Raw genomic sequence first — 21,286 nt, forward strand, 5'->3', positions numbered from 1 at the left:
TATTAGTGAAGATTTCACACTAATCATAAATGAGATGAAACTTATCTGCATTGTAAGACAAATATGTAAACTTGTTGATCCAGACTTCAATGGTAACTACTTTTTTAATCTGATATGTAGCTGTCCCCCATTTTAACTGTAGTATCATTCAAACCAGAATGAAATATAGTGCATTATTTATTTTATACTTAGAGCTACCTGTCAGTTTTTATATTAGTATTATGCAATAATACTATCAGTTTGCTACTTTCTTTTAAATCTGATCTTTTTTTTATATATAGCACTAGGCTCTTTTTTTTTAAAGAATATTCTTTGTAGTTTAAGATCAAGAAAATAATTTTTGATAAGACAAGGCAAAATCCAAAATTATTTGTATAAATCATTGTTTGCATGTAGATCTCTCCATTTTCTTGAATGAAAATGTAAGAGGAAAATAGAATAACTACACATTATACTTTATATTTATTTGTTTACAAAACCTCCTGTTCCTGTAACTTAAGTATACTGATCTATAGTATTCTTATGATTATATTTTTTCCCTTTCCCTAAAAATTACTTTGTTAGGTTTCTTATGATGGTGTAAAGTAGCAGAGATGCTACTAAATGTTGTAATTATGACCAGTATAGTTATTGTAGTAGCTTTGTTTCACATCAGTAAGGTGTCTCATGGTTTTTGAGAACTGAATAAAGGAATACATATAATATATATATACATATGGGGAAAAGTCTTGGGGTGCACCTGCCCAAGGGAGTAGATGTGTTTCAACTTACGCTCATTGTGATATATACAGTCTACTGTAAATGTTAGTTCCTACTGGGCAAATGAGAAGATATATAATTATAATATATATATATCTTTGTGAATTTTAAATAGCTAATCATTTGCAAGCAAGAGAGAACATCTCAAACAAAATAGCTATCTGATATCCTGTTAACATTTTTTTTTTGACTCAAACAAACATGGTTTTCATTTGTTGGGTGAGAGGAATATTAAAATAATTGACTTACATCATCTACTCCATTGAGTTTCTATAGCCATTTTGAAAAGAAGAACCACGTGGCAACTAGCAGGAATATAATTGGTGGCAATTTTTTTTCACTAGTGAGAAAAGCTTGACAGTTCCAAACTACAAAGCAGTTTTTGCAAAATAGTAAAATTTGCAAGAAACGATGTTGCTCTGTTTTGCTTTTGCCAGTAAATTGCACTTTGTGTGAACTAAAGCTTATGACCTGAGCATTTCTGATACTTATTATGGAATTAGTTGAAAATTCCAATTTCCAAATCCTGTTTATTCTCAAAGCCTGATCTAATGGGAACAAATAGGTCATTTGTAATATATATTAATATCCACAAACATCCATGGATGATTGTTATATTATTGTATATGATTGTTGAATATTAATGTATATTGGTGATAAAATTTTAAAAATTAAAAATATATTTAATTTGAAATAAACTTTCATTTTGAATAAATATTTTTCTTAATTTCTACTTTTATACTCAAGTTCAATATTTAGGTGTTTAACTTAAATAGTTCTAAAATAATTTCTGAACTATTTAAGTTTAAGCACAACTATTGCTTGCTATAATTAAGGTTTACTTTACTTAATTATAGCAAGCAATTTAATTTCAAATTTTTATGCAGAACTGTTTATTTTAAACCTTTCTGTTCTTAGGTTTTGGTATTTAATTTTGCAAAACCTGTAAAGCTTGACCACAGCCTGAGCATGATGTCCAAGATAGCCATTCTACTTTCCTATCCAATTATGCAGATGTCTGCTTACTTTGACTTTGATTTTTCATAAAATCTCAGAAGAATTAAAGCCTCCTAATACACTGTAAATCAAGCTAAAGGAAATAATTACATATGACCTCCTCATAGCTAGTTTTGTACTGTAACTTTGAAACAGAATAGATGTTAATGTCTGGTCTGTAGACTAAAATATTGCTAAGCTTGCTAATGTTGTTAGTTTTCACTTATGCATGCATTAATATAAATTTTATATTTCAGACATTTTTCATTTATCTGAAATGGTTTCTTAAAGGTACAAGTTAGTCTTTTTTTTTTTTTAATTTGAGTTCTTAATATCAAATATACAAGAAAGTATAAATTTTTTAAATTGCCTTTTAACATTCTTAGAAAGTGATTTATGAATTATTTGCTACTTGTAATTATTTCCTTTTTTTTATTTGCATAATCTAACAATAACTAAGGTTCATTTGTGTAACTAGAAGAATTTTTATATTTTTTAATCATTTGTCTTTGCACTTCTTCCTCTGAATGTGACTAGTTACCTGATGTTTAATCCTATTTTCCTTAAGAACAATTTGCAGTTTTGTATGTTAGCCCTGTGTTATGAATTTTGTTAAGAATTCATTGAACTGTTTTTGTATAGCATTATTGACAGCATACTTTGTTTTGGTTTACCTTTTTTTTTTTTTTTTTAAATTTTTCAATTGTAAGCCTTAGCAATTCTTACTTTATGATAAAAACTTTTTAATATAAACAATTAAAGTTTGTCTTCTGATTAATTTTCCAGAAAAATGAATGTTTAAATTAATGTAATTCTCTGATTTAACTTGTTTTAAATGGATTTAAATGTTGTCCATTTTTGTAAATAATTCTTTACATAGAATCTAATTTAACAAAATTTTAAATTTGTACAAACTCGTTTAAATAAGATTATTAGGCTGAATCTGTTACTTAAGAATATAGTTTTTCTTTCACTTTGGTACATAAATTTTTAACTGTTAGAGCTCTTCTTTGAAACAGATAAAATTGTTTTTCTAGAGATCCAATAAAAAAGTGTTTACAAAAAAAGCAGATGTAAAATTTTTTACCACCTGCACATTTTATCAATGGAGTAGTCTTTGGCAATTGCAAAGTTTTTGTTCAAATTTCAGTATAAATTCCTCTCATTTTGCATTACTTCTAGAAAAATTAATGCTTGCAAAATAGGACTAGCTATTTTTCACTTAGTTTATTGCATTGATGCTATTTAAGCATTTAGAAACAGATTATAAGTTGTTTTGGAAGATTTTTTTTCTTTGAAACAAAACAACTGTTAATCATTGTTGTAATCAATACAACTGTTTTTAATGTTCATACTCTCTACTGCATCTTATTCATTTTACTAGGTCCATTTTAAGACTAACTTCAGAACTTTTGTATTCCAAAACAACTTCTGTTAAAATGTAAAAATCAGCAAATCACATAATGGTCTTAGCCTATAGGCTAGACTCAATATGTAGACTGTTAGGGATGAAGAATTATAGGTTTTAGGTCAAACTTGGTCCTACAAGGTTACAATTTCTTTTTTCAAATTATATTTTATGCCCTCTTTTCAGAATTTGTATTCTGAAGGATATGTAGGATTGCAAACTAACATCTTAACTCAAAGTTTTTTAAAAACCTCACTTTAATAAATTGATATGCTGCTTAGTTTGATACTTTTAAAAATTTAGTTGCTGTTAGAATTTGTAACACTCAACACTCAGTTAAATCTTAATCTAAATTCAAGGGATACAAAATAAGTAGATGAGTACTGTCTTACATTTCCCACATTCAGAGATGGTTGTATGTCATTCATCATGATCTGGTTTTTACTTCCCAAGTGTTTTTTCCCTCTGTGGTGTTTATAGGTGTTCTTTTCATTGTTAAAAATGAAACATAATCTCTGAACAAATGTTATGTTATTTAGGGAAATCCAATGATGTATAACTTTGTAAGCAATATTGCTTTTCAATCTAGAAAAATGTACGTGTGTGTGCATGCTCGCATTTTCATGGGGTTAGTCATTCACTCTATACAGACTTGCTTTATTTTATGTAAATGATTAAGAATTTTCTGCTTTTACAAAAAGCACTTTATTTTCCTAGACAGAAATGCTAATTTTTTGCTTTATCCTTACTTTAGATTTTGCTGAGAAGATTAAAATTTTAACTATAATAACATGGTGCTCATTAGATATGCAATTCTTGTAAAAACTATTAATGTATAAAATCTCTCATGGGCATTTTTTTTCTCATCTGTTGTATATTATCTCGGATCTTTCAAAGCAGGTCATTTGATTTTAGTTACCAACACAAATCCAATGTTTTAAAAGGGTTAATACAAACTTGCTGTAATTTACACTGTATTGTGGGGTATAATAACCTGAAGAAAGCTAAAATCACTAAATTAAACATTCTGTGTGCATGTAACAATTTCTGCTCTAGTGTTGCTAAGAAAAATTAGGTTTTTTTGGCAACATTCGTTTTTAAGAATAAAAAATTAAAATACTTTTCATGTAATTGTTCATATCCCACAGTGCTTGTCTAAAGTTAATTTTTTGCAATAGTTTTTGATCCCAAAGAATCAAATAGGACTAAACTTCCTAGACAACTTATCAAAGGATATGTCCTGAAGACTCCATATACAATAACTTGCTGTTTATTCTTTCATCTTTTTAACAAAATGCATTTCTTGAAATCTTAGTCATATTGATTTAAAAGAAATAAATGGCACATGTTTCAGTAGAGTTTCAGTTAGTTAACTGCTTTAGTGGTTTGCAATCTTAATTTTTATTTACAAATCTTAGTACTTAAGTAAACAATTATCATAATTGAATTAAGCTTTTGTGTACAATTAATTTAAGCAAGTGCTAAATTTCTCTACAATTAAACTATACTAGATAACAAATTCAACCTACAATGGCTGGCATATCAGAAGGCAAACTTTTATATAGAACTTTAGAACATACATATTATTAAGACCTTTAAAAACATGGCAACAAAACTGGCTAGACCTGGCAATCTTTGGCCTGTCTAGGCTCTTGTGCTTCAAACTCCAACCAACCAATTGAGTTTTCTCAAATCTTTAAGTATTTCGTTCCCCTTTCAAATAAAGCCCATCTAAAGTTTTGATTTTCTTTATTTTGCTTTCTATTACCTTTAAAAACATTTTTCATTTGAAATAAGAAGTTTTAGTAGATTTGGTCTAGGATTATTCTTGTCAACTCATGAATCATTTTTTTCCAGTTTTTTTAAAATTTTTGAATTGAAATTAACATTGTCTGGAATTTGAAATTTTTATAGAGACAACTGAAGTTTAATCTAAGACAGCTTTATTATGTAATAGTACTAATAGCAATAGAAAACATGTAAAAATGACCTAAATTGGCTAGTTCTGACTTTCTTTTGGATAAGTTAAAGTTTAGTTTACTTTTCAATTTTGTAAAAATTTATTCTGCTTATCAGTGGACCTTGACCCTACAGTCATTACTCTTTTCTTGTGTATAGTAATCTTGTACTGACTTGATCTAGCATGTCTACACATTCAAGTTTAGTTCATTCTTTATCATGTAATCAAAGTTAAGTAACATTGATGTCTAGTGCAATTTCTTATTAAAATTGAATGAGCTTGTACACTTAACCTGTAAGTTATGGAAATGTTTGTTAAAAAACAGTTAAATCCAGATAAAAGCATTGAAGTTTGTTGTAAACTAAAGAGAATGACAGCTATTTCCTAAATTGTTAGATTTGTTTATTCCACATTATATAAAAATGTGACCTTATAAGATTGCACTAAGTAAATAATAAGTCATATGAAACTAAGACTAAAGCCTTAGTTTCATATGACTTTATTATTTACTTAGTACAAAGATTTTATTAGGCTTTACACTAAGCCTAATAAAATCTAAGTATTTAGAAACATAAACCACATTTTCCATAAAACAAAACTAAATACTGTACTGAAGCTTCTCTTATGTTTTTTAACTACAGTAGAGCGTCGTTTATCCGAAAGCCGATCGGTTAACAGACGTTTCGGTTGAAAGTGTTAGATTCAGCACGACAGTCAGACTGGAACGCTTTTGATACTAGATTAACTTCCAAAATATACTTTTTTGTTTTTATATTTTTCAATATACTTTGTTTGTACAAAATAAATAATTTTTAACAATACAATAACCACAATTATTATTATTAAAAAATTTACGTTTGAATTTTCATAGATGTTAAACCTATGCAGACACACACAACAGAGAAATTTCAACATGGGATAGGTTAATATATTTTTTCGTACATAATCTGTTGTTCGGATAACTTATTTTTCACATAACACCAGTCCCCAATTGATTCGGATAAATGACATGCTACTGTAATCCCATCTCTGACCAATTCAGCCCCATTAAGGCTGAAACATTATCTGTAATGAATTGTGGCTAACAGCTAAAGCCAAATGTATACTAGTGCTTTAAGCATTGAGCAATAATTTTTGACTTGTGATATTTATCAAATAAGTTGCAAATTTATAGAACAAAAGTATTTTTGCAATGGACGATAAAACATTCTCTAATTAATATCTCAAATCTTATGCATTAACTGATAGTTAAGTTTAAATTTTAATGTAGTTCCAAATTAAACTGACAAATTTTAGTCTTAAAATCTCATTCTTGAGTTGTAATACTTGTGATGGAAATTTGTACTATAGGGACTAATTTCAAATTAAAAGATTTTTTTTAAATTTGATAACTTAAATTTTAAACCTGTTCATGTTAAACAAAAAATTTCAGTTCTTTAAAATCAAGTTTTTTAAGTAATTTTCTGTATTAAACTGACTTGCATATTGTTTACCTACTTTCTTAATTCTAAACCAGTCAGTGTTCATATTTTAAAGTAATTCTTTGTTTATGGATGATGAATCTGAAAATCATACTAATAGAATAACAAATTGCTGTAAGATCTTTTTCGATGATTCATTCTAACAATGTAATTTTGATAACTATTAAAATGTATGCATTTTTTTTTGGTGTAATTGAGATCAAAATTGTGTTCCCAGACAAATGCTTTAATGTATAGGAAGTATTTTATTTTTTTTTACCCTGTAATACAATGAGTAAACCACAAAATGGTATAGGCGAAACTTGAAACTAATATACTTATTAGCAGGTGTTTCTTGTTTACAGAAATAAGTATCTTCTGGTAAGAAATTTTTAAATTTTTATTCTTACATTAGATTAAAATACTTTGTTTTTTTTTTGTTTAGTTATCTTTTCAAAATTCATTGGATCTGGACGGAAAAGTTCACAATCAAAACAGTGACTCAAATAGGGATATTTTCCAGCGGATAAATGCAATGTTGGAGAACACGCTTGACTTGTCAAATCTACCAGAACAATATGGGAAAACCACCCAAAGTAACTATATTTTTTTTTTCCCCTCCTTATTTTGCTAAATTTTTTATTTTTAATTTTGTGGCATATTTAGTGAATACTTTACTTTTTCCAGGCTCTCAGTATTCAGTGGCAGACTTGTTAGGCTTGAATGGAAACACTCATTCGGGTAAGTGCTATAGTTCTTGATTTTAGTATTCTCTATATAATGGATTTTTAAAAACATGTGAAATATTTTATTTTATAAGTGGGTTTTTAATACTGTATTCTTATTTCAGTTTTTCAAAGTTCCAATTTACATCCATCTTATGGAATGTCTAATGTGATGTCAAATTCTATGCAAAGTGGATTATCCAACATAATGTCTTCAAACTACAACACAAACAATTCAAATTTAAGAAGCTATGATTATGGCAACGTTCAATTTTCTGATAACCCATTAAGCAAGATGTTACAACAAAGCATTGGAACAAATTCCACTGGTCTCAGAGCAATTAAAGCTTCCTCTTATCAATGGTTTGTAACACTTGTATTAATATTTATCTTAATGAATATTCTAAGATTTAAGTAGCAATTAAAGTCACACATAACTGATCAGTATCTTATTTGTTGTTACATCTTAGTCTTGAAAGTAGCAATTCTTACTCTAGAGCAATTAAAGTTAACAGATGGTTTTTAAAACCATAAACTGATAATTTTTATTATCACTTAATAGATGTGCTTATAGTTACTTAAGCAGCTGCACTGGAAAAAAGGTGCATAACTTTTGGATTTAGACTTCTGCTCAGAGGAAACTGCCATCATCTGGCTTTAAGATTAGTTTAGTTTTGAATCTCCAGCTATAATGGTTAAGAAAAAGCAAATATTTACGAAGTGGTTTTTTTTCTGACTTCACTTTTCACTTGTCAGTTTGCTAAATTATTCAAAATGGTACTTTTTTAGTTTAAGTTATGGCTATGCAACGTTTGGTCGATCTGCCTGGGGATGCCTTCTGGGAGGTTTTTAAGGGAAACTGGTCCCTGTTTAGGCGTTACAGACGTGGAGAGAACTCCACTCCACGTGGCCAGCCCAAAGAAATGAGATGCAAACCCACAACTAAAATCCCAGTGTTCAGGGTATGAAGACTGCTTGGCCACTGGTGGGCTTGTACCTTTTAGATTTGGTTTCATTGATTTGCAGAAAAGATTCTATATTAAATGTTTGTTTTTCATTTTGTCTTTACTGTGAATTTAGAAGTCCAAGAGATATCTTTCAGGTTTTTATAGAATTTTCAAGTTTTTTTTCTGCTGTTTATAAATAAGTTTTTATTATCTATTTATAAACTTTTCTATATTAAAAAATCAGTTTAGGTCCAATCACTGAATTTTGGATTTTTTTTCACTATGATTAATTTGAAGCTTATGTAACTTCAATAAATTAATAATCAAAAGGATTTTTTAAATTGTAGATGATGATGGTAAAACCTTACAAATTTTGAAAACAATATTTTAATCTTTCACTTTATTTTCACTGAATGACTGTAAATTTGATGTAACTACTTAAGGATAGTGTTTTAATATTGGTCTATAGAAGATGGAAGCCAGATTGTCAGTGCCCAGTTTATATCATAGTCAAAACATAGTAACTGTTGAATTTTAAATACTTAAGCAACTAATGGTTTCACTTTTTTTAATGAAATCTATGCCACTGTCAGTCCCCAGTTTAACTGAGCTAAACTTAGATTGGAGGCATTAAAAATCTCTAAATTTGACTCCAGTAATCCAAATTATTCTAGAAAATATGTAACAAAATTGAACCAAGATTATCAAGTTTTTGTTTGCATCTAAATTATGGCTATGGATATAATATAAAGTCTATTCCAAAAAATCTGATCATTACCTGACAAATGACTCATTTTTACTGATCTTTAGTATCATAATTAAGCAGAATAAGTCTTACGGACAAGACCCAAAAAATCTGACTGTACTAAGTCTGCCATCCAGAATAAGTCTTTCCAAACTAGTGTTTTTTAATAAATCCATCTGCATATGTTTAACAAATGGCATTGAGGCTGTTTTCAAACAATGAAGATTTTGGACACCTGCTTTTTCTTGTCTGTTTCCTTTTTGAGAGGGGATTGTGCATTTGTAACTTGTTCCAGTCAAACTAGAAACCAGTCTTGAAGTTTTCTGCAAATCTTGTTGCAACCTTCTGAAGTGTCCAGAGTTATGGCAAATGAATGAGTGGACTTTCCACTGACATGCTTTTGCTTGTACCATGCTGGGTGTTTGCTGTTTTAAAAGGCATAAAAATTGAATTTATTCCATTGTTTAAAACAACAGTCTGAAGTCAAGTACATTGCATCAGAGTACTTTGAAGGTGATTAAAGTTTGTTCAAAAGTACTTGAATATTTAGTCACCAGTTTATTCCAAATCTGAGTAAATGCATACATCTTAGTCACTTTATTTTTGAATTCTATTTTCATTTTTAATTTTAAAATTTTCTGTTCTGTAGTTTAATGCTTTTTTTTGACAGCTTGTTCAATTCTAATCTATATATTTTTTTACTTTTTACAGCGAACAAAGAAGTCCCACTATTGAGCAGGCCATTTTAATGGGATGTGATGATTACCGAACAAGTCGTAGTACTTCTCCTACTGATTCTGATACAAGTGGAATCAGCAGTGTTTCAGATATTAGTGCTTTATCTGACTTAATGGTAATGAATTTTGATAAGAATTTTCACATGTAATAATGTTAGTAAGGCAAAATATAAATAATTTCTACAATTAACATTTAAAAATTGCTTGATTGTTCTCTTCAATTTTTTAATTTATAGGACTTTGTTGAAATTTTGCATTGAAATTGCAGTCCATCACTAATTTTGAAAAATTTAATATTTACTTAAACTAGCTTTAAAATATTGATTTTAAGAACTAAGTTTTCTTAAATTGTAGGTTGCAAAATAATGTCATTTTACTTCAAGTTTTCACTAAATTGCCTACCTACAAAACGTGTTCCTAATCTTAATTTCATTGACTTATCAAAAATGTTTTTACAAATGCTGATAGGACCTAGCATTTTCTTCATGCTCTAATCAAAAAAAATTGCTGGCTGGGAATTCAGCTGTCAATAAATTCTTTACCTCATTGGACACGAATTGCTGGTCCCTTATCACCTTTTTTCATTTTTGGGAATGAAAGTCACTTGGTACTAGGTTGGGCTGTAGGTGGGATGATCAAATAACTCATCAAAAAAATTGAAATGCCTTTTTGGTCATCATTTGTAATGGACACGAATCATGCCTGAGGACAATGCACTCCACCTCTTGGTCTGAATTGCTCTAGTTTTTTGTTTCACAGTATCCCTAAGATGCAAGTCTTGGGCTCCATAAAATCTGGCAGCAACACTTAGTCCCAAACTGACTATCTCTTTTGCTAGATAACAATTTTCTTGAATTTTTGGGTTGGTTCAGAAAGTTCATGTTCATCCATGTACTTAAATTGTTCCTTTTTGTCTTGTGTTCACAAACCAAATCCTTGTTTTGTCATCTGATTTTTGTGCAGAAAGTGTTGTCCTCCTCATAATCAGTTTTTTGCAATGCTACTCATATCTTATTCAGTGTATTTTGAGGTTTTATCCACCCACCTTGCACAAAACTTGTAACTGAGTTGAGGTCACCTTGCCAATTTTCTGAAATTTCGGAAAACTTGACAAGACTGAACTGAGTCGTCACTGTCTACTCATTCAAGTTAAGCAGTTGTGCATTATGAAACTGGAGGAAGACAATCTGTCCTTCCTGAAGTTTCAGACATCATTCTGACACAACCCTCACTCATGAAGTTTACACTATACACAACTCTCCCTTCAGTGAATCTTGGACTGCACTGTCCTTCAGCTTGCAAAAAGCAGATTATGCCCCACGTCGACATGTTTCCACACTTGCTATACAACTGTTAACAAAATGGCCAACTGCATAGGCAGCCATGAGACATTGTGTATTTTTATTTGTGCATATGTCAGGTTTCTGCAATATGTAATGTGGCTATGCCAGCCTAACTGGTTAATTTCTGAATAGCCTTAAAGTTTGGTAGCTAAATTTATATAAAAGGCAAACTTAAGTTGTGCGAAAGCAGTAACTAGCTCTTCAGATTGACAAGTTAAAATGTTGGATATAAAGTTTCTAGTAATTGCACTTACATTTTAATAAGTATAGACACCATTTTTTTCCTGTAATTAAAGCAATGTCTGAATTTTCTCCATTTAACTTATCTGATATTTAAAATGCTTAGTTGACAATTAATAACAAACTTTTTTTTATCAAAAGGATAATGTTCTATTTCTTAAGCAAAAGATTTTAAATAGAAAAACTTGCCAATTAAATTCAATTAATATTAAGAATATACCTAAGCAGTTTCCAAAAGTACATATTTTGCAATTTGACCTCAGCTGCAGGTTTAAATGCCATTTTTGTATCTTATGTTTATTGAAGTCTTAATAATTTATCAATTTTGCATAGGAGTTTCAGTAATGTCTAGCACAACTTTTTAATAGCTGTTCACTAATTTGCCGAAATGATCTTTCAAAGGTGTGTTGTATTTTTTTTGTTTTTAGTACATCTTTAAATGCAATTTTCATAGTTTTCAATGTGCAAAAAACCTACTCCTTTTCACAACTTTGTGTAGAAAACTATATTCTGCTCCTAATGTGAAATAATTCACTGAACTCTTTTTTTTATTTTTCAGTTAATTTTGTGAAACCTAATGGTTCATGTGCAATAAAATTATTAATTTTTCTGAATTTTCTTTGCAGAATAACCTCAACCTAGGTAACAGCAACAGTACGTTAACTTCAACACTAAATCTTCCAACTACAGGTTCTCGTCCAGATGTCGACTTACAATTGTTCACTCCGCCTCTCTTCTCTGATAGGCGATGGTCTGTTAACTCATTCCTGAATAACAATTATGGAGATCTTGATGCAGTTGAAAGGGCTGCAAGACTTTACCGAAATGCAGCAGGTATGAACGTTTGTTTACTAAAGCTAGCCTTTAGTTCTTTTTATGAAATTTTGTTAATTTTCCATTTATATGGAAGCAATTTTTATCCACAAACTTATTTGACAAATTTTATTCAGGAAGAATAAAATTTGACTTGTCATACATATACAATAGAATCCAGGTCATTTTCAGTCTGGACCAATTCTCAGATCAAACAGTTGCATCCATGTGGATTAAAAAACATCATAGTTTTTTTATACCTAATGTAAAAATTTTTACACTAAATTCACTATTGTAGGGCTAATCGTAAAATAGTGTGAAGAATAAATGTTAAAATGTAACGAACCAATATACATGTCTAGATCAAATCATTCCTATTGTTCTAAACTTTCCTTGTTACATTTTACTCACAGTATGATGTGTACTCAAGTTCACCTTGAATAGTATGGAACCTTGCAAACAGAATCCTAATTTAACCAAGTGAAATAAAAATTAAAGATAGAAAGAAAGTTGAACTTTGCAGTTAGTGTCAGATAAAATTTTTTAACACTTGTATGGTGATAAAATTTGTCATTTATACATTTTCTGGAGACACATTTAACTAAACTTTTTTTTTTTTTATTGCTTTGTCATGTCATTACATTCTTACAAAATCTAATCAGTTTCTTGATTTTGATTTTTCTTTCTTATTTGAGATCAAAGTTTGTTTTGAAAATAACTTTTCTTTTTATAGCATTTTGTGAAGCAAACTGTACTTGGAGTGGTCAGCTTCCTCCAAGAATTCATAAATCGCCAACATACTCATGTAAAGTATTTTTAGGAGGAGTGCCTTGGGACATCACAGAAGGTAAGCTAATTTTAATCTATTGACTGATCATTGTAGCTGAAATTTCATAAATTCATAGTACTCTTAAAGTGCCAAATAAGCAATATAGCTGACTTATCTGATAACAAAAGCCAGTTAAATTGGAATTACATAACTAAACTAAATTTTTACATGTATGTAATCTTAAACACCTAGCATGATGAATTTTTATCAAATTTCTTGGTGATGGGAGGGGTTTAGAAATGTAAAGCAGCAATTTGTAATACGAAGCTAAAATTAGCAATATTTGTCCTTTGAATCCAATGCTCAGAGCTGAACTTTTTTTACAAATAAATCAAAGACCTTTTTAAGTGAATAAAAAGGGACTGATTATAAATCAGACAAGAATTGCTGTGATTTTTAAGTCAGAAATATTGGTATAGGCTCTGTTGCAGATTACACCTTTTTACTGAAGTAGATTGGCGAAATTCCAATCAGAAATCCATTTAAATAATTTTTTTTCTTTCAAGGAATTCTTGAACTTGAGTGTCTTATTCAAAGGACAAAAAAGGGGGAGGTTTTGGATGAATAAACTAAAGTGTTAAGTGGTTTATAAGTGGCTAATTGTAGCAGTGTCTTGCAGTTATTCTTTCTGCAATTTGTACCATTTACTGTTTTTTTTTTTTTCTTAAGGATTTTATCTTATTTCCTTTTTTAACAATTTTTAAGATGTCAATTTAGTAGTGAAATTTGTGTGCACTTTGTGAATATTTAATATTTTTTAAATTGAGAATTTTTAGTCCATATACAATCTTTCTATTCTATTGCTTTAATTTGTTAAATTTGTACCACTGGCTTGTTAACTCATTTTTTTTCTAATGTGTTGGATTAATGCAAATTTGCACCATATTCTGTACTTCAAGGTTAAAGAATTATATAAGCTTGTTACATGCTGTATTCTTGAAATATAACTGCTAGTTATCAAAAATCTTGCTGCACAATAGTGTTAAGAAGGGCCTGTTTTACTTTTATTAAGCAAAACCAATGTTAAGTGAAAAATATTAGGATTTATCAGCTATAGTATAAAATATTTTGAATGTCTTGTGTTGATGATTATTATTACTTCTCAAATGCAAAACCATTGTTTTTTAATAGTTCTGCATTTGTGAGAATAGTAATGAAATTATCTGGCTGAAATCATCTGACATTCTGTATACTGTTAGTCAAATGAGGTGGTTAAGCATCAACCTGAATTTTGATCCCAGGTTCATTTGTTGACCTGAGATCAAATTTGGCAACCAACTCAATTTTTTTTACAGGCAGAAAAGTTCTTTGGATATGTAAAGGTCTATTCCTCATAACCCTGCCCCTCTTGGTCTGGGAGTTCAGAAGAGGTTTTTTAGTGCTTACAGAACATTTTTTTTTTCCTGAATCACCAGTCAGTTGTCCTGGTTTCTCCTGATCTAAAGAATAAATATGACTCTGCCAGTAATTTATGCCCAGTTTCTGGCCAGTTTAAATCCTTGGATAATGTAATTAATTTTTGAGTTTACATTTTAATTTAGATTTTCATGCATCATGCTTTTAAACTGAATCTTAAGCTTTTTTAGTTTTTACTAGGATGATTATTTTCTATTGTTTATCTATATTGACTTTTGCTACTAGAAGTATCATAGAAACTTTAAGCATGCTTTTGACAAATGGATTAGAATGATTTGAAGTATTAAACTCAATAAAGTTTAAGTATAATACCTAGATTAGCTCAATGCATGAAGATTTTCTTAGAAATATTGAAGCTTAAGATTCAAGTCTATTGTAATAGAAAAATATTACATTAACTAACATGGAAATTTAATTTATCCTGCTTCAATATGAAAAAGTTAAATGGAGTTAGTATTAAGTACTTAAAACTGAAATATTACAACAGACTTATAACTACTAGTTAGTTATTTTGAGTTAAACTTTAGAATTTTAATATATTTTTTCTTAATTTTTCACTTTTCCAATAAATTTAGTCATTATAGTTCAAAAAGACTTATTCTTATTTTCTAACACTTCTGTTTTACTCAAGTAAAAAAAGCTTCTAGAGAATTTTTTTAGAATGACCTTTCATTTAACTTAATTTTCTTGGGAAACTTTTTTTTTTCTGAAGTTTGCATACTATAAAATTTTAAATTGCATATTTAGCTACATAATTTTTCAAAACTTCATAAATGCTTTGGAAGTGTGTGTTGAATAGAAAATGCACAAGATTTTAATTCTACTGTAGTTTTAAACTGTAGTTTTGTATTAAGAACAGCTGATTTTGAAGTCTACTTAATACATGAAACTAGGTATAAAAATATTAGAATAACTATTTATTTAGTTAGTAAATTAATATTTAAAAACAAACTTTTTGTCAGCGGGATTAGTGGAAGCGTTTTCCTCCTTTGGTCCTATCAAGATACAATGGCCCGGAAAAGAAAATAGAAATAATTCTTATCCACCAAAAGGTTTGGTTTTGACTTTTTGGTTTAAATTATTGCCAAAAAAAACTGTCTTTTAACTTTATATTCAATTTTTAAATATTTTCAGCTGGATATGTTTATGTAATATTTGATTCGGAGAAACATGTTAAATCTTTACTACAGGCATGCACGCATGACTACAACAATGGTGGTGGTAACTGGTATTTTAAGATTTCGTCTCGAAGGATGAGGTCTAAAGAGGTAAATTTCTTTTAATTTAAAACAATATTTTTTAAACTTAAAAGAAAAATAATGGTTTTTAAATTTTAGGTTCAAGTTATTCCTTGGGTAATTGGTGATAGTAATTATGTTAAATGCCCTTCTCAACGTCTTGATCCCAGTAAAACAGTATTTGTTGGTGCTTTGCATGGAATGCTAAATGCTGAAGGACTTGCCCATATAATGAATGACTTATTTGGTGGAGTCATCTATGCTGGAATAGACACGGATAAATATAAATATCCTATAGGTTAGTTTAAAATATTGATGTGAATTCCTATTTTCATTGCTTCTAATCTTTATAAGGTAACTTTTTATAATACTTAAGTTATTTTAAGCTTAAAAGAATATCAATTTAAAATATAGTAAATTTTTACTTTAAAAATCAGTACTCCTTTATATTACAACTAAGTCCATATTTATTTGCTATTTAAACTCCAGTAAAATTTTAGTTTAATCTTAAATGATTTTTGACTAAAAGTACCTCTTTCCCTTTCATTTCTTAATTTTTTTAATATAAAATTTGGTCTAATAGCATAATCATTCATGATTTTTGAATTCAAATTTGGTTTCAATCCTAGATACGACATAATTTAATTTTTACTAACATCTAATTAATTGTAACACATTTCTTTTTAAGCTATTTCAGTAGCCTTTTCCATAGTTCAGATTATTTTTGCTATCTAAACCTAAGCTTATAGAAAAAATGAAAGTTAAACATTGTTACTATTATCATGAAACTTCATCTATTCATTCCACCAAGAAATGCTTATCTATACCCTATACTACTATAGAGAACATATTTTTCGTTTGTGACCACTAACCGTGAAAACTACTGAACCAATCGTTACCAAACTTTAACTGTAGCATCTTTATGATCCCTGGAATGTTTACCATTAATCAAACCTACAGATTTTTTATTAATTAAAGAAAACTGCAACAGATTTTTGTCTATTTCTCTCTTCACTAGATGGCAACATACGCTGTCTATAAGAGAAGTCTATTATTGAAGTTTACTATTATATTTGAAGAACTGATATTATAATTAGTTAGTTAGCAAAATCTTTGAGGAATTAAAAAAGTGACGTCATCACTCTAGATGGCCATATGTGTACAGTACTTATGGTGGGTTTTAGAATTGTTTCTGCAGGTAATTGTAAAAAATATTCGAAATAGTTATTGGTGAATATTTTTGAGATTGATTGATAAATAATGCCGAAAGCTGCAAGAGCACGAATAGGAAGAAACGGTTCATAATTGTAGACGATGTGAATCTACACTTCTTCTATAGCAAAGACTGGAAGGGCAACGAATTCGTTTGGCTCAGAATCGAATGCGAGTAGCGAGGAATTTTTTAGGTTTCACATCAATATAACTTATTCAGAAGTTTTATGATTTTATTTTTTTATATTTTGCAAAACTCTACTGCAATACTACACATTGATCACTCAAAAATAATTAATGAACAATTAGTTTCTATATGTATATAAGAGTGGGCAGGCCATGACGGGGATGCTAGTGTGTAGTAAAACAGCCAAGTTTGCAAGGAGTGACTTAGAATTATTATTAATAGTGGAAAACATCCTTAATTTTCTCCTAGAGAAATTTAATCAAAATCGATGGTACTTGTTTCATAACAGGATAATAGTTTTTGAAATTTTATTGTAACTGGAACTTGTATTTAATGACTACTATAAATCTTTGTTTTCAGTAGAATGCTGAACTTAAAAAGTTTTACAAGAGAGACATTAGATAAAATGCAGCAGTTCATTTTATTTACTATAAATTCAGCATGTCAATGTTCTTGAACTAACACGGTTTGACTTTCCTGGAGTTGTGACTTCTTCTGCAAAAATTGCCTTTTCACTTTCCTTTAATCTTGAAGAGGCACTTATTTCTAAACTTAATGAAAGTTTAGATAATACTGTTCTAAATTATTATTATTATTATTATTATTATATTGAATTTTGAAGTTAATTTTTCTATTATGCAATTAGTACTATGTACTTATTGGTATGGCAGTGTGGGCTTAGTCATGCGTCTAAGCATCTTTTTGTATGCAAAAACTAATAAAATTGAACCTCTTTCCATTGACTTTAGTCTTTACTTAAAATAGTAATAATGGAAATTGACAGTGTGGAATTTTTTTAATACTTTTTTTATAGCTCTTAGAATCTTATTTAGACATGTTAAATTGGAATTACTATTCTAATACCATTTTTAACTCTTAATTCATTAAAAAGTAAGTAAAATCACCAAACCTCTTAAATTTGCTGCCTTTTTAAACATGGTGACAGTTTCAGTAAATTCCACTATTGTTTCCACTAAAGCCCTTAATTTCTAGAAATGAATTTAATGACAGATTTTGGATGGTTTTCCAGCTTTGTTGTTGCAAATAATTTTAATGTTTGTTAATTGGAACCTACAACCATAGCAGGGATATTTTTAACTTTTAAATATTAAGGTCTCAAAGCCATGTAACTTTTTGCTTTTTTTAATAGTAATTATTGTATGAAATTTTCCAAAAATGAACAATGACTTAGAGAAGGAAATGAACCTATTTCAACTGAATTGTATAAACAATCATTCCTTGAAGTTTTGAAATGAATAATTGGTGCTAAGTTCTTAGAAAAGTTTAAATTAAGACTATTAACTTTTTGACTTAGGGGATTGCTTTCCATTTCCAGACTCCTTTTTAGAGTATAGTTGAACCTCATTTACCTGGATTCTGTTCAGAGTGATTAAGTTTGGTAGTTTTATTTTTTGCATTTGGTTTTCCCATATGTCTAAGTATGCATTCTTGCCTGAGTGTAATATTGCAATGTCTTAGAATAGACTTTTCTATGAATTGGTATATGTTCAATAATGCTCCCAGAGAATGCACACAATGTTCTTTTGAGTTTAGAAAGATTACTTGTCGAATCTTAGCAATTGTTTTATAATTGAAAATATTACTTCCTATTGAATGAAAAAATAGTGTTCTCACCACAGTTCCTAATGTTTTGCTGAGTTTGTTGCTGTCAATCTTTCGTGAAATAACTCAATGTTATTTTTAGCATTTATTTCTAATTTCTTTTTTCATTATAAACAAGTTGTATATATTTTGTTAATGAATTTTATGGCTTTCAGTAATCTGGATTGGACCTGGTTCAACTAGATAAACATGGGTTAACTTCGTTCAAAAAGTTAACCCAACTTGTCAGAGTCACTGCAAATAATTGTTTTTAACTTTCAGGTTCTGGAAGAGTGACTTTTAACAACAACAAAAGTTTTATGAAAGCTGTTTCTGCTGCTTTTATTGAAATAAAAACACCTAGATTTACAAAGAAGGTAATTCTTTTGCTTATTTTATGTTAATTTAAAATGTCTCTTGGATTTTAAGTTTGAAATTTAAAAAACAGTCAAACTCCCCCAGAAAAGCCACGTTAATCAACTTCTGATACTGAACTTAAATTTTCTTCTTAGTTTAAGTTTTCTCTAACTTAATGACATCTAACCATAAATTTTTTTTAAATTTAGGTACAAGTTGATCCGTACTTGGAAGATGCCATCTGTTCGACCTGCCAGATTCAGCAAGGTCCCATATTTTGTCGTGATGGTTCTTGTTTTAAATACTTCTGTCGAAACTGTTGGCAGTGGCAACATTCTATCGAAAGCATGCGTAATCACAAGCCTCTCATGCGCAACAAGTCAAATAGTTAATTCTCTGCTCGGCTAAATCTTAATCCATTTTTGGAATAGATATTTTTAGTTGCCATATTGTTTAATACTTTATTTGACAAGTCAAGCTGTACTTTATTTATGTAATTGATCAGTGTAATTGGTTTTTATTTTGTTGCATTGATTGATCTTTGTCTAGACTGCAAGGTCATAACAAATTTGTTTCCTCCAGAGACGTAAGATTGCTTTCTCCCCTATTTGTTCTCTAACTGGATGTCTTAGACTGAAGCAATGTTTAATGCAACATTTCCTAACATTGTTTTTTAATTTTTTGTTTTTAACTCTAACCATTACTTAGTCCCTTTAAAGTTGTCATTGTTTTTCCCATGTTCATAATGTTCTTATTCCAACAATTCACTTCTTAAAAAAATTCTTAATCCCACTTTAAACCTTGTCACTTCTCTTTAGAAGCTTTACCTTCTATTCTTAATTGTTCTTAATTTGTTGTAGTGACCGCAGAAATCTTTACAACCTTATTATACCCCAAAAAAACAATTCCCAAATATTCTGTGTAAGATTTATCTATACAGTTCGTCTGGTTTATAACCTATTGCTGTTTTTCCCAACTTTAATATAATCTGTGATCGTTTTAACATGGATCCAGCTAGTCAAGGGTTCACAGGATTTTAGCCTGCATGCAAGTATTACCCAGACTCTAATCTTATATTTAAGAAAAAAAAAACAATTTAATACGTGGTCTTAAAAACAAGCTTAATCTTAAATGCATTCAGATGTAATATTACTGTTTTTTGATAGAGCTGGAGCTGCCAATCTTATTTGAAAATGAGTGGCCTTCAAACCAAAAAACTGTGGTGTGTCAATTTTTAATTCAGAGCAATAGCTTACGGCCCAGTAATTGTGACAGTGGCCTTTTTTGGTATATATTGATGTCAGTTCTGCATAGACTTTATCATAGTGCAATTATAAAAAAAAAATTTTTTTTTAGAACTATGCAGAATATCACTTTTTAATCCTCATATCAATTTGATGAAAAAGAAATGATTGTAAAATTGCTCTATAATTGTTTATATGTCAGATTTCCCATTATAAATTTGACCTAACTATACTAATTTTATTTTTTTTTTCTTTGCAAGCAGCTATAATATTGTCCAATACGGGTACTTGGCATTCCAAAAAAAAAAAAAAGAAATTGATTTGTGTCAATGCTCTAAAAACAAGGGGCATGTTAATTTTGCTGTTTTGTAAGGGAATAGTTTAAATAAAGCATAATTTGAGATGATGGGTTGTGTTGAATGTTTAAAATAGTGTAAGCTCCACAGAAAAAAGAATTTAGAGTATTATGAATTATGGAGAGGCACGGCAAGCTACCATCTTCAATTTTATTCTAATTAAATAATATATATATATAGATACTTGGACGAAATCATTTAAATCCCCAAACAGTTTTAATCAGGTTTCCATTATAGATATTTAAATGTGTATTCAAGTCGTTTTTATATACTCGTTTTTGTAAAATGTTTAATATTCAATTGACAACTAGACTTGCGAGATATTTTTAAATGCTCCATTTTGCCAAAGTGAGTCAATTCTTAGCTTTATCCTTGGTGACACTTCAAATAAAACATACTACTACATATATATGCAAGATTAATTGTAATTAAATGGCTGTGATTTGTTACAGATTGAATGAATTATCTGGACAATTGTCATTTGACGGCCTTTTCCAGTAATGTGTTTTTCAGTTGTGTAATTTATTAAATTTACACACAAAAAAAAAATGGAAAAACAGTAATATATATATTTTTGCAATATTTAAGTTATAAAAGACTTCAAATATTTAAACTTTTTAACATACTATTTTTAAGATACAAATAACTAAAATATCAAAGTAAATCCTAAATATATTTAATATTTAAAAAGCATTTTATCGAAGTGGTTGGG

General features: G+C 29.1%; 1 protein-coding gene across 3 annotated transcripts in view; it reads left to right on the plus strand.

Moving 5' to 3' along the window:
* The window catches only part of LOC111629973 (cytoplasmic polyadenylation element-binding protein 1-like), a 72,641-nt gene extending 51,510 nt beyond the window's left edge, over positions 1-21,131 (plus strand). For 2 of the 3 annotated variants that reach the window (XM_023373947.1, XM_023373956.1), the window contains exons 2-12: positions 7,029-7,179; positions 7,271-7,324; positions 7,434-7,671; positions 9,712-9,853; positions 11,947-12,154; positions 12,867-12,980; positions 15,341-15,430; positions 15,513-15,646; positions 15,716-15,914; positions 18,900-18,994; positions 19,184-21,131. In XM_023373947.1, the coding sequence (XP_023229715.1) occupies positions 7,029-7,179; positions 7,271-7,324; positions 7,434-7,671; positions 9,712-9,853; positions 11,947-12,154; positions 12,867-12,980; positions 15,341-15,430; positions 15,513-15,646; positions 15,716-15,914; positions 18,900-18,994; positions 19,184-19,366 (1,608 nt within the window). In that variant the 3' untranslated portion in view covers positions 19,367-21,131. The remainder of the gene's footprint in view (positions 1-7,028; positions 7,180-7,270; positions 7,325-7,433; positions 7,672-9,711; positions 9,854-11,946; positions 12,155-12,866; positions 12,981-15,340; positions 15,431-15,512; positions 15,647-15,715; positions 15,915-18,899; positions 18,995-19,183) is intronic. The other variant, XM_023373964.1, reaches the window with a different exon arrangement.
* The last annotated feature ends 155 nt before the right edge of the window (positions 21,132-21,286 follow it).

This window comes from Centruroides sculpturatus, unplaced genomic scaffold (genome assembly GCF_000671375.1).
Source record: "Centruroides sculpturatus isolate CEXI.00-Female unplaced genomic scaffold, Cexi_2.0 scaffold68, whole genome shotgun sequence".
Lineage (NCBI taxonomy): Eukaryota > Metazoa > Arthropoda > Arachnida > Scorpiones > Buthidae > Centruroides > Centruroides sculpturatus.